This window comes from Lonchura striata, chromosome 5 (genome assembly GCF_046129695.1).
Source record: "Lonchura striata isolate bLonStr1 chromosome 5, bLonStr1.mat, whole genome shotgun sequence".
In the NCBI taxonomy this organism is placed as follows: domain Eukaryota; kingdom Metazoa; phylum Chordata; class Aves; order Passeriformes; family Estrildidae; genus Lonchura; species Lonchura striata.
The window spans coordinates 18,671,709-18,684,868 of record NC_134607.1 but is presented as its reverse complement, the minus strand read 5'-3'; the positions used below and the strand labels follow the sequence as shown (position 1 = coordinate 18,684,868).

General features: G+C 51.7%; 1 protein-coding gene across 3 annotated transcripts in view; it reads left to right on the top strand.

Annotated features, from left to right (window-relative positions):
- The first annotated feature begins 3,046 nt into the window (after positions 1 to 3,046).
- Positions 3,047 to 13,160, top strand: part of HIPK2 (homeodomain interacting protein kinase 2) — a 127,171-nt gene continuing 117,057 nt past the window's right edge. For 2 of the 3 annotated variants that reach the window (XM_021536531.2, XM_021536501.3), the window contains exon 1: positions 3,047 to 3,280. In XM_021536531.2, the coding sequence (XP_021392206.1) occupies positions 3,262 to 3,280 (19 nt within the window). In that variant the 5' untranslated portion in view covers positions 3,047 to 3,261. Of the gene's footprint in view, positions 3,281 to 5,133; positions 5,357 to 13,160 lie in introns of those variants that run through there. The other variant, XM_021536524.2, reaches the window with a different exon arrangement.

Genomic DNA, 13,160 nt, shown 5'->3' with positions numbered 1-13,160 from the left:
TGGGGCCGAGGTCAGGACCTGTTGGGGTGGGGTTTTATTTATGTTGCCTCATTTGGCAACAACATTTAAAAACATGTTAAGATCAGAACAGTCCTTGTTGGTGAAAACATACCCATTAATTTTCCTATCTTGGGAGAATTTGTAAGTGGATGAGAGTCTGTAATGTCCTTGGCGATACCAAACTTGAGAGGCATTCAGGAATTGCAGTCCTGGACCAGCCAAGCAGTCCATCAAGTTCAGCACCTTTTCCCTAAGACAAGCAGATTAACCCATGCTTTGAAGCCAACAGCTTTAGCATTTCCCTAGGTATGTCACACACAGGTTTGGATGTTCCTGTGTCACCCTTCATGTTCCACCCACCAGCCACAGGGCCAGAGGGCACCACTTCCATGCCCAGGCCACCCATGGTGAGTCCTGCAGACATCTCTGACGACCCCTTCCTTCTTTTCTTCCAGCAAGGAGTGGATTTGGTTTCTATTTTAAACTTTTGTGTCATCCCAGCTTTGATGGATGTGGAGTTAACACAGACCCTACAAGCTATGGGATAGCCCAGCGTGAAAGAAAGGGAGAAGAAACTATCGGTGCAGTCTCACACAGAAAAGACTGGTATGTCTACTCCCATTCTGCAGCTGAGAAGAGGGAGGCTGATGTGACTGACCTGGAGCTATGCTGCAGCAGAATGCAATGCCAAGAAGTGAAGCTGGTTCCTGTAGCAGCCCACTCCTCTATGTTTGTCCTCTGCTCTTCTCCAACACTTCTCCACATCTCTTCCTCTTGTGTCTCGCCCTGCAGGGAGGCAGGCTGGGATCAGAAGCATCAGTAGCCTTGGGGAGCAGATAAGGCTCTCCATCATAAAGAAGGCAGCAGTGCAGAATTACAATGACTAGAAACACGTTTTAGTAAAATATGAGGCTTTCAACTCATGCCTAGAGCTGAACCCTGAGGGTGGCCATAGCTAAATAAAAGAGGGACAAGAAACAAGTTCAAATGCTGTGTCTGCCGTCATCTGCACACTTGCCCTCCACCTGTGGCCTGGACTTCCCCAGTGGTCCAGCTGAAGGCAGATCCATTTCTTTCCAAGATTTAGCGATGGTTGATCTCGGGATCACTTCTCAAAATGAACCAGGGATGAGACGGGAGCAGGTTTTGCTCCCTCTGCTGTACATACTCCTCCAGTGCCATCCCGGCCCGCTTTTGAGCCCTCAATCACCTCCACCAGCCCTGCGTGGCACTCCCTGACACATTTAAAATGTATCCTCAGCTTCATGTTGCAAACAGAATGCTAATGGGGCGAGAGACAGCTCTTCTGTAGTTTCAGGCCTTTTTCAGGGGAGGAAGAAAAATCATGCAAAACACTGAAGATACCTTGCAAACAAAGATGGCCCACAGGAGCCTGGGGATCACATCCTCCGCAGCGCAGCCGTGGCCATCCTGCTCCATCGCCTGGTCAGCATGGGTTGTTCCCTGACCTGCTTTTGTCTGCCAGCGTAGGCACCCGCAGCACCCCGAGACAAGGGCCACGCTGGCTGGAGTGCTTGACTCGCACTGAAATCCCCAAGTAAAAGTTACCTCTTGCTTCGTCCTCGAGCCATCAGTGGGTGTTGAGCCCTGCTGCGACCAGGTGCTGCGGTGGCAGAGGTCTGGGTGGCACCAGCAGCACCCAGAGGCAGCTTTTCGGGGCATCAGCAGTAACAGCAGGCACAAAGGGAGTTACGTCTTCACCGGTCCGCTCCCACACTGCTCATCTGTAAGGAGCTCCAGGCAGGCAGATCCAGACGGCTGTTAATGCAGGATCACAGCCCGAGGTTTTGTTTCCACCTTTGCCAAAGTCTTTGCATGAGTGTCAGCTTCCTTTGCCTGCGTAATGGGTACTTGGTGACTGACCTTCCTTTGTAAAGCTCCTGTCAGGCAAAGGGGGATCCTCTGGCTTCACCTACAGCTCTCCTCTATGCACCAACAAAAATGATGCTCGTCGGGTTGGTGCTCCTACAGCAAGAGCTCAATCGGAGAGACGGATGATTTAAAATTAAAAAAAAAACCCGGGGGGGGAGGGGGGGGGCTGGGGAGGGGGGGAGGGAAGAGAGGGAGGGGGAGACTAGGCTGTCAATCTCAGTTAGTAAACACTTCTTTGATGTGGTTCCTTTTAAAACAAAATAAAACAAAACAAAACAAAAACACAACCTGACTCCTAAAAGCAGCAACGTATGTTTATTTTAAATGCATCCGCTAAATATTTACACTGCAAGTAAGCTAAACGGAAAAAAAAAAAAAAAAAAAAAAAAAAAAGATTAATCGGAACTTTTGTCAGCGAACCAGATTGTGAAATGTCTTGAGGGAATAGAAGATTTATTTGGGGAGAGAGGGAGAGGTAGGAATTTTCCATGCTATTGTAAAACATGAGCACAAATTATATGATCCCCACAGCCAGTGAGTTGCAAAGCTTCAATCAGCTGCCTTTTTTATTTTTTTCCTTTTCTCTCTTTTCTATAAAGAGGAGGGGGGGAAGACAGAAGTGTTTCACCAACTTCTGTTGACTGTTCCTTTTTTCTCCTGATTGAAATGTGTTGTTAAACAAGATCCCACATAATCTCAGCAGAGGGTTTCTCTCGCTCGCTCCCGCTCCTTCTGGGAAGCCGCGATCGGTGCCATCGGCGCTTGATTATTTGCAAACTCCCTTCGCTGCTTTTTTTTTTTTTTTCCTCCTTTTTTTTTTCCTCCTCTCCGTCTCGGTCTCCGTCTCCCTCTCTCTCCCTCCGTCTCTGTCTCCCTTTCTCTCACCCCCAGTGCAACTTTTGCAGGCGCCCCGGTACACGCAGCCATGCCGCGCTGAGAGCGGGGGCACGGCGCCAGCCCCCCTCCTTCCCTCCCTCTCCTTTCCTCCCTCCCTCCCTCTCTCCTTCCCTCCCTCCCTCCCTCCCTCCCTCCCCAGCGCCGCCGTCCCGAGCCGGGGGGGCCCCGCCGCCCGCCGCCCCTGCCCGGCCCCGCGCCTCGCCCCGGCCCGGCCCGGCCCGGCTCGGCCCGGCGCCGCCGCCCCCCGCCCGCTCGCCCGCCCGCCCCGGCCGCGTCGGAGGGCCGGCAGCGGGGCTGGATGTGCCCGGCTCCCCCCGCGCTGAGGTGGGCAGCGATGCAGAAGGCAGGCGGCAGCTTCGCCTCCGCCGAGAGACACCCGCTCAAGATGGCAGATGTGTGTTGAGTTTGGGGGGCTGCGATCTCGCGTCGTTCGTGGCGGCGTTGCCATGAATAACAGGCGTCCTTGCACCGATGGCCCCCATGTACGAAGGTAAGCCCCGGCCCGGCCCGCCCCGCCGGCACCCCTGGCCCGGCCGCAGGGGAGGAGGGCGGGGGGAGCAGGGGGTCCCCGGCCGCCCGCCCGCGGTTCGCCGTCCCCCGGCCGATGTTGCGGGGAGGCGGCGGGGCACCATCGCCCTACCGGCGCCCGGCGGGAGCGGGGCGAGGCGCGGGTCGCCCCCCGGCTCTGCCGGTCCCCGGCCCCGCGGTCCCGGGCGCTCGGTCCCCGGCGGGGGGCGGTGGGTGAAGTCCGTGCCGGTGCCGAGAAGAACAATGAGGTGGACGGAGCTTGCCCTGCGCCTCCGTGTGTGTGCGTGTGTATGTATGTGTGTGCCTGCTGCCTGCCTGCCCCTCGCCGCAGTTCGCATTCCCAGGACAGGCTACCCCTCTCCGTTCGCCGGTTTCCCGGGAGTTCCCCCCCCGTCGCTCCTCTCCTCCGAGGCGCGGGGACTCCGCGGGCAGCGGCGGCGGGGGACAGGGCTGCTGGAGCCTGCTGTCAGCTCCTCTGGCTTCTCCTTCAGTACAGCCCGGGCTGCGGCGAGAAGCCCAAGTACCCCAACTTAGTTTCTTTCGGGTTAAAAAATCACAATAATTATATATATATATATACACACATTTATATATATGTGTGTCTCTGTGTGTGTATGTATACGGCTGTGTGCGTTAGATCGAAGTGTAGTACAGGGCGTCTGTTTAAAAAGAAAATGCAAAGATGTATCGAGGATAATTTAAATCCCCTCGCGACGCATTTACCCTTCCCCGTCACCCTTCCCGGCTCGGCGCTGCCCGGGGAGCGTTACATAAAGCGGAGGGACATCCCCCGGCGGCCGCGGAGACCCGGGCACGGAGGGGAGCGGGGGGGGGGCGGCACGAAGACACGGCACTTTCCTCCCCATGGCGAGATGGCGAGGCCGGTAAAACTTATCTGAGGAGGAAATCGAGCCCGGGCTGCGGCGCCCGCGCGGAGGGCGCTCGGCGGGCGGTGTAAAGTTACCGGTGGCCCGCCGGGTTATTTCTGGGCAGCCCCGGGCTCACCCGCTGTTCGGAGTTCGGACCCCGCCGCAGGCGGGCAGACAAAGAGGAGCATTTTCGCTAGCGCGGGGAGCACAGCCGCCCTCCCCGCGCTCTCCGCGGCCGGGCACGGGGCCGCCGGGCGCGGGGCCGGCGGGCAGCCGGGGGCCGCGGCGGTGCCGGGGCCGGTGCCGGCGGAGGGGCCGCGGCGGGCCCGGGGCGCCGGTCGAGGCCAGCCCGCCGGCGGCGCCCTCTGGTGGCCGCGCCGCGCCGCCGGGCGGCCCCGGCCGGGCAGCCCCCCCGCCGCTCCCGCCCCGCGCCCGGGCCGCCCCCGGCGCCTCCCCCGGCACGGGCCCCGCCGCGGGCGGGGGCAGCCGCCGCCGACCCCCGCCGCGGCGCGGAGCTCGCAGCCCGGGCGCGTACCTGCCCGGCCCCCGCCCGACGGCCCCGGGGGCCGCGTCTGGCCCCCCCGCGGCGTGACCGGGCCGGGGAGGCCCGGCCGGCATCGCGCCGCCCGCCGCGGAGCCTGCCCTGCGGGCGCCGCCGGCCGCGGGGGTCGTGCGGCGCTCGCTCTCAAGTTCGCTCCTCGCCGGGCCGCATCCGGCGGGCGGTGCGGGGCGGTGCGGTGCCCCTTGGAGAGCGGCGGCGCCCGGCGCGTCCGTAGCAGCCGGGGCGGAGGGGCCGCGGGGCCCGCGGTCAGCCCGGCCGCGCTCCCCTTCCCGGCGCGCCGAGCGCCGGCACGGCCGCCTCCCCGGAGCCGGGCAGGGCAGCGGAGGGGTGGGGAGAGGAGAGGACACGAGGCCTCGGCCACTGCCGGGGCGAGCAGGCTTCTTCCTGAGGAGGGGGCGGCGGTGCTGCACCGGAGCGTGCGATGGAAGTTTAGCGGTTCCTTAGAGCATCCTAACTTCAGCGGCGCTCCTGCTTCTGCCTGACTGGAAAAAAAGAGAGCAGATGGAAAAAAAATACCCTGAAAGTGACCCGTAGAAACAAATTCCCCGCAGCATATACGGAAGGGTCTGCGGCCAGGCTCTGCAGCATGCCTTAAGCCTCAGAATAGGTGAATATCCTAAATGGCAGGAGCCGGAGATAGCATAAAGGCTGACAGGAATTGTTTTATCTCTGTTGTGTTGCGTTATGCTTGCGGGTTAAATTGCTGCTGAGTGGCTTCGAGGGAGGTGGAGGAGGGGTTAATGATTGTTTTTCGCCTCCTAGTTGCCATGAGAGGTCCTTAGAATTCCCTGCAATATCGCAGTGCATAGATAAAAACTTATTTATCGCGGGGGATGCAATTTCCTCCTTGGAGGGAGGCAAGGACTGCCATCCTCCCCTGCGAGCCTCACGTTATGTGCATAACCATTTCGGTCTGTAGCCCTCCTCTGGAGCATCAGGTAGAGCCAGGCCACTGAGGAGAGCACAGGAGCGGAGGGCTCAGGTCAGCACTGTGAGGGGCAGGCACAGCTCTGCTCCTGCCCTTGGCCCAGCGGTCTCGGGTGGCACACATGCACGCCCACCGCCACTACCGCAAGGCAGGCGAGGGGAGGTGAAACCTTATCCCCGCCGTACCGATTTCAGAACATAGGCTCTTTGACAGAAAAAGCACCCTGGGAGGAAATGTGACACCTCAAAGGCCTTATGAAGTGGTTCCAGTAGAAATTTAAGTGAGTGGTAACATAGAGCACAGGCAGAAAATCACCCAGCATTCTTGGCATGCAGGTGAGGGTGGTGTGTGCTTGTGCAGAGCAGCTGGCTTAAATACCATTTCTGGGAAGCAGAATGGTGCCTCACCTGATATTAATAGGCAAGGCATGATAAATAAGTGACTATCTGGTGTGAAATCCTCTCCCACACACAGTGTGCCAGGAGAATTTTCCCATTTGTTTTAAATAATTTGGAGGTTTTGCTCTTGTCTTCTCCTCTCCTTGGTTTTTCCTCATCCTCTTTTTTTTTGCTTTTTTCCTGGGTGGTGGAGAGCTTGGCAGTAAAATGAAAGACATAAAAATATAACAAGTGAAACAAAACAGAAGTAACACTGCTGCGCAATGTTTGACCTGGTTTTTAGTTTTGTTTGTGAGCTGTACAAGGAAATGAGTTTCAAAGCAGACCTCATCAGGTGTAATCCTACATGGCCTCTGCTCTAGACTTGGGGCAAACTAGGGGCTGCCATCCTTCTGAGCACCAGAGATGTGGTTGCATCAGGAGTGGCTGTACTGTCTTTAGAGGAGGTGAATGGCTTAAGCCAGGCAAGAATCTGGTTCTCTGGACCCTCCTCTACGCAGTGTTACTCTCACCTGTGCACTCCCCTTGTGACATTTCCTGCTGTGCAGAGAACAGAGCCAGGCTCTATGGTCCGGGGGAGACCCCAAATTAAGAGGGGCGTCTGCCAGACATCACAGGCTGTGGGAGGATTTTTGCCTAGGAAGGGTGTCTCCAGTGATTTCCTTGGAGTCTCGTACCTGGCATCCTTCAGAATTGTGTAAAGAGAGGTATTTATATGTATTAACCTTTATTTTCTAAACAGTGATTACCTCTGTTTTGGTTTTGTTCCTCTTCACTTAGCTTCTTACTTATTCTTGACAACTTTGTTGCAATTCAGGGTGTATTTTTAGCAGCCACATCGGTAGTTTTCTATGTGGGTGGCTCATGGAATTAATCTGGGTAATATTTGTAAACTGCACCTCGCCACCGGTGTGGCTGCTAGAGCTGAGCACAGGCAGGGACCTGCCTGCACGCTGTCTTTGTCACACGTGGGGCTGGGAAAGCTGGAAAATTTGACCCTTTACTCGTTGGGGAGTAAAGAAACAGGCAAGAAACAGGCCAGCCCTGCTGGGTTTTGAGTTCATCCTCAAATCTCACCAAAGCACACAGAACTTGCTCATCAGGGAGGTGGCCCCAGTGAGGGAGGCAGAGTAAAGGTCTTTACCCCAAAGTTCATGCAGGGAGATCATAACTCAGAGACACTTCCTGTTTATGAAATAATAATCAGAACTTAAGCTATTTCAGTGCTGGGACTAAAAGCCTAAGTTTTTAGTCGCTCAGGATATGGCTATAGCCAGGATAACAGGAAGCCCCCTCTAGTTAAAATTATTGTTCTTATCATGCTGCTGTGTCTAGTGATTAAACAAGTTTGCTATATAATGGGTGAAAAATGCTGGTTTGTTTTCAGAAGGGGAAAGAGCATTGCTGGGACTAGAGGCTGGGGTGAGCAGACAAAGAGGCAAGCTCAGTTGCTCACCACAGTCATCAGCCCTTGGACTCTGTGCAGTGCATTCCTCTTCGTGGCTGTAACAGGTGGGGAAGACCAAGTTGTCTTCAGTTGGACACCTCAGCTGGCCTAGGAAGTGAAGTAATTTTCATTTGTCCATCACTAGGTTTCCCCATTTGCTCAGCGGTTGTTATTTACTGCCCAGTTTTACATGGTGCTTTGAGACCACTGGATTTGGTTCCATCCAAACAGGATAAGAGTTGCCTGTGGTTGATGTTCAGTGTAGGTTCTTCTACTGTTGGGAAACAGCCTAGAGACCTCCTTGATGCCTGTGAGGCTTTTGAAGTTAGTTCAGCCCTGGGAAGTTAGACTGTGTATTTGGAGATAGATAATGGGCTTGCATGGCTAAACAAATAAGGCCCGATTTTGGCCACATCACAACAGTAGTGCATAAAAGTATGTGAATGTTTGGTCAGGAGGACAGCTGGGAAGTCAAATCATGAGAGGATTGATGACCTGAGCCTGGAAGTAAATCCCTGTCCCGATTGTGGATCTCACCAAGTGGGTCCCAGGTGATGGTGTTTGAGCTGTCCTGCCAGATGGTGAGGTCAAGGGAAGTGCAGTCACTTTCTGCTCAGACCAGGCTAAGACACCAGTATGAGGCAGATGAGACAGCTTCTAGATGCAGGACTCAAGGCTACTGTGATAGTGCTGCCCATGGGCAAGACCTCTGAGAAGAGTTTGCAAAGGCATTCAGATGTGGGCTTACAGCTGTTACAGTGTCCCCATCCCTGTGTCTGTGGTTTACAGGTAGGCTAAGACTGGTTTGCTGGAGTTTTTTTAAGGTTTGACACTTTTCCTCTCTGATCCCAATTTAAGAAGATATTTTCAGGTCTGTACCTAAATTTAAGCTCACAGATAGTGCTGCTGACTTCATTAGGATTGTTTAGTCTTTAAAGGTGGCCGCACGCTGAAGTACCTTTCTGACTCATGGCCTCTATAGCTTACTCACACCATTTATAAAATGAGGTTGTTTCCTCACCCTTACTAGGAAATCTCTGCCCTCTGAATGTGAAATATTATTTATAGGTATTTCTCTTACTTTTGGAAGGATAACTGGTTGATAACAAGAAGTGAGAATTGAACATTGTTTAGAGAAAAGGTTGTTTCTTGATCTGTTTGAGCTAATGTGGACCAAGGTAATTAACTGGAACCCTTCTCTTTTGAAACTATTTCCCCTAGCAGTGCAGAATTCACCTTTTCTTTTGGAAATAAACACAGATGATAATTTCACTCCAGACATGGCATTTAGCAATTTGTTTGTCATGCAGGAAGAGTAGAGGCATGTTACTGCTATCCCTCATTTACACCATGGAGCATCCCTGATGACTTCCTCATTTGGCCATATCAGGAAACTGAGGTCCATTCTCAGGAAAGCACAAGTGTCTCTATTTTGGGACCACTCCTAAATTAAGGTAGCCTTCAGAATCAGGTAATTTTGATGGCAAAAACACTTCCACTGAGACTTGCCCATGCACGTGAGTGGAGGAGCAGCCTCTGTCTTCATAGGCCAGCAAAGGCATTTCCACATCTCAAAATACCTGGGAAAATCCACAGTCAGGACTGAATTAAAAAGCTGTCTGTGCCATTAGGATTTGTTTATTGAATGGAAGTAACAATAAGCTGTAATAGTGTGTATTTATACAATGCTGTGTATGTTCAAGGTGCTATATAAAGAGTGGCTCTCTGATCGGGTCAGTGACAGAATGATGCCAAAGAACAGTTTTGCTTACTCACAGGACATGTGTAGAATAGCGAGAGAAAGGGAAGCATCTTTGAGAAGTGAACCCCTTGAGCTGCTCCTGTATCCTGAGATTCTGAAACAGATCAGCAACAGCATCACTGAAACCCAGGGAGCTACACAAGGGGAAGTACATGTGCTCATCTATGTGATGAGCATTAGCCTGTCAGTGTCATGTTCTGGAGGGAGAGGGAGTTTTATGCTGAGTGAAGGATGCCATAGTTTGCTCCCTTGGTTTTCCTCAGCGTCACCACTGAATGGGATGTATGTTTGGAGAAGCTGAAGCTCACTCTATTTACATGTTGTTCTCCGTCCTGCTCACCTTCCAGGGCCTGTGCTGACATCTTTCTCTGGAAGGACAAAGTAAGAGCAGACATATATAGCTCCTTCCCTGAGGAAGGCACAAGGCATTGATATTTGCTAGAGATATTTGGGAAACCACGAAGGGTAGCTGCCTTCTCTGTTCTTTATAGATTTTAATCCGTAAAGGTGCTAGCAAGACCTGGAGCAATGGTGTGACCTGGCAGAACCCTACAGGCTAACATCTCCTTTGGTCCTGGAAGCTTGACAGGTTGGGCTCTGGGCTATGCTGAAATGCCAAAGAAACTTATCTCTCACCAAAAACATTTAAATCATAGGAAATGGGCAAAGGAAAGGTTTCAAAAAGTGTTTTAAGGCAGAATATCAACTGCCTGTCCAGCATGTTCTTTAAGAGGCTTGCCCAGCATATTCCCCATGTATGGACAGTCCACAGCATGTCCAGGCTCTGATCATTGCCTTTTGCTTTGTCATTGAAAAGATCTTATCCCTTCTGTAACTCCTGTGTGCTTTGCTTGCTCTGATTCACTGTCCTTTCAACTGTGGGTGTTGGAAAACTGTGTCTTTGTCATGTCTCTCCTTTGTGTTCCTTAGGCTAAATTATATCTTGAACCCATTCTTCAGCTCTTTCTCTTGTATCTTTTCCCCTTCAGTTCTGACCATTCTCCTGGTTCTCTGTGCTCCCTTCAGCTGGTCCATCTCTCTTGAATGGCACTGCTAGACAACAGTGCTGTATTTGGGTCCTGTGCTGGCCAAGGAGAGCAAAAGTGTTCCTTTTGTCTGTTACAGTCAGTGCTCCTATTTGGTTTAACTTCTGCATCATAACATTGTTCATCTCTGTGCAGCTTGTGATGTGTTGTGGCACACTGATCCCATCCAAGAAATCTGATGCCTCATGAGCCATTTTCTATCCTGTATGTGTGAAGGTAGACTTTCCTACCTAAATGTGTGATTTTTTGATGTGTCCCATTTGAATGTCATCCTGTACCCTTCAACTTGTCATGATTGTTTTGAATTACCTAATTCCCCTGATTTTGCAATCCTGCTTGATGTCACCTGCCAATTTAAAAAGCACAATCTCTGTTTCTTCACTGATGTATGCTTTGTTGCCAGTTCTGCAGTCCCAAATATAAAGTACAGAAGAGAAGGAATGGTTTCATATAAACCAGAAAGAGAACCTTGCCCACAAAATATAAAAGAAACTGGAAAACATACGCAACACTTGGCATTGTTTTCATGCCTATTCTTTTACTCTCCTTTGGTGCTTTTAAGGTGTTCCTAATAACATTTGCATTTGCTGTGCCAAGCAAAAGCAGAACCTTACTGTACTAGGCATGACATTGACATGAAGGGGTAGATAGTTACCACCCCAAAGGATTTGCATTTCATATAGATGCAGATACAGGAGGGTGCAACATACAAATTGTCAGGACACCTTGAGGAGAGGAAATCACAATGTGTGGGTTTTCCACAACATTTGTGACAGAGGTTCCTCTGGGAAAGGAAAGGGTGGGCTGAAGATTGAGGAGGAGTAAGTCAGTAGATCAGGAACAGGAGAAGAGAGACGTGGGGAACAAAGATGAGGGCAAGTGACTGTAACAGGATAGAGGGAGATGATCCCTGAGATCTTCAGGGGCTGAGGCTGTCACAGCCAAGGCTGGCAGGAATGGCAAATTGAGTGGAATACTGAAGATCCCATCTTGGACTGTTTCTGCAGTTACCCTTAATGACTTCAGTCTCTCCTAGTTTATTCCCCTGCAGTTGTCTCTAACATCTTTGGAAGAGAAGGTGAGCGAGGACAGGAGACACTACCTATATCCTAATGCTCACAGGCTGAACAGAAAGCCTGTCTGGGGATTCCGCATGTGGAGCTGACACCAGAGGCAAAACTGATGCTGTGGCATTCACTCAAAATCTCTGATCCTGCTCACTATGCTCAGGAAACTCTGATGGGATAGAGATTATCTGAAACACCAGCATTTCTCATTGATCTGAGAGCCTTGTGGTTTCCTCCTCTGCCATTGCTCTTCCCATGACAACAGTGTCTATGCAGGACAAATCTTATATGCCGTCCTCCTTGTTCCTCCCCATTAGGCAAATTCATGTTGAATTTTCCCCTAGCCTACACATGATGTCTTTAAGGACATATGCGACTGCCCCACCCTCTCTATCATCATGTCTGCTCTACTCTCACCATCAGTCAGGGTGGCCAAAGAAAGTTACAAGCATGGAGACCCAGTCATCAGCACATGAGCTCATGGGTGAGACCCACTTGTGCATCCTCCTGCACATGGATGTAAATGGCCTGGAGGCTGGGCACATCTCAAGCATGTGAGGCTCAACACGCTGTTCTCTCCAGGAGTATGTCAGGTATGTCAGTGTGTTTGGCAGCGAGTCTGTAAGGTTATGGTCTTTCTCTTGGGTGAAGAGAGCAAGAAGAAAAAAACTTTCTTTGCATATCGTTTGGGGTCAGGTTGTTTATTTGCTACTGGATGTGATCCAGTGGATTCAGTATATCTTTGCACAGAGAGGAAGCAGCAGAGAGGAAGCAGTCTAGGAGGCTCCTGGAGTGTGTGGAAGATAACTTCCTGGCACAGCTGGTGAGTGAGCCACCGAAGGAAGGCTCCCTGCTGGACCTGTGTTATGCAAACAGAGAAGGACTTGGGGGTGATGTGGTCTTTGGAGGCCGCTTTGGGTACAGTGGTTGGTTTTCAATGCACAAGAAGTGAGGAGGGGGCTCAGTAGAAGGGCTACCTTAGACTACTGAACAGGGCAAATTCTGGCCTGTTTAGGAGACAGATTGATAGGGTCCCTTGGGACAGACAAAGGAGTCCGGGAAGGCTGGATGTTCTCCAAGAAACAAATCTTAAAGGCACAGGAACTCTACAAGAAAGACATTGAAGTGTTGGTGTCAGAGAAGGGCAACAAAGTTGCTGAAGGATCTTGTGCGCAAGACTTAGGAGGAGCTGCTGAGGGTTATGGGTTTGTTTAGCATGCAGAAAAGGAGGCTCAGGGGAGACTTTATCTTTCTCTATCACCAGCTGAAAGGAGGTTGTAATGAGGTGGGGGGCAGCCTCTTTCCACAAGTAACAAGTGATGGGACAAGAGAAAACAGCCTCAAGCTGTACCCTGGAAAGTATAGATAGGATGTTATGTTTGTCAAGCACTGGAACAGGCTGCCCAGGGAAGTGGTGGTATTTAAAAATCTCTGGAGGTATTTAAAAGATGTAAAGATGTGATTCTAGGGGACACAGTTAGTTGTGCACTTGGCAGTATTTGGTAACTGTTGGTCTCATTGATCTTAGAGGTCATTTTCAACCTAAGGAATTTTATGGTTCTGTTTATTTTTGTTTGAGGACATGAGGCTTTTTTCTAGTTACAGGTTGTAGAGGCATACACAGGATGGGGGATAGCCAGCAAGCTTGCTAACTATTAGCTGCATTGATGGGGTGTTACACTTTGGGAGGGAATGTTACAGCAGATGATGGAGTGGCTTGGTGGAGGCTTGGACTCCAGCAGCAATACGCAGAGAATATCCAG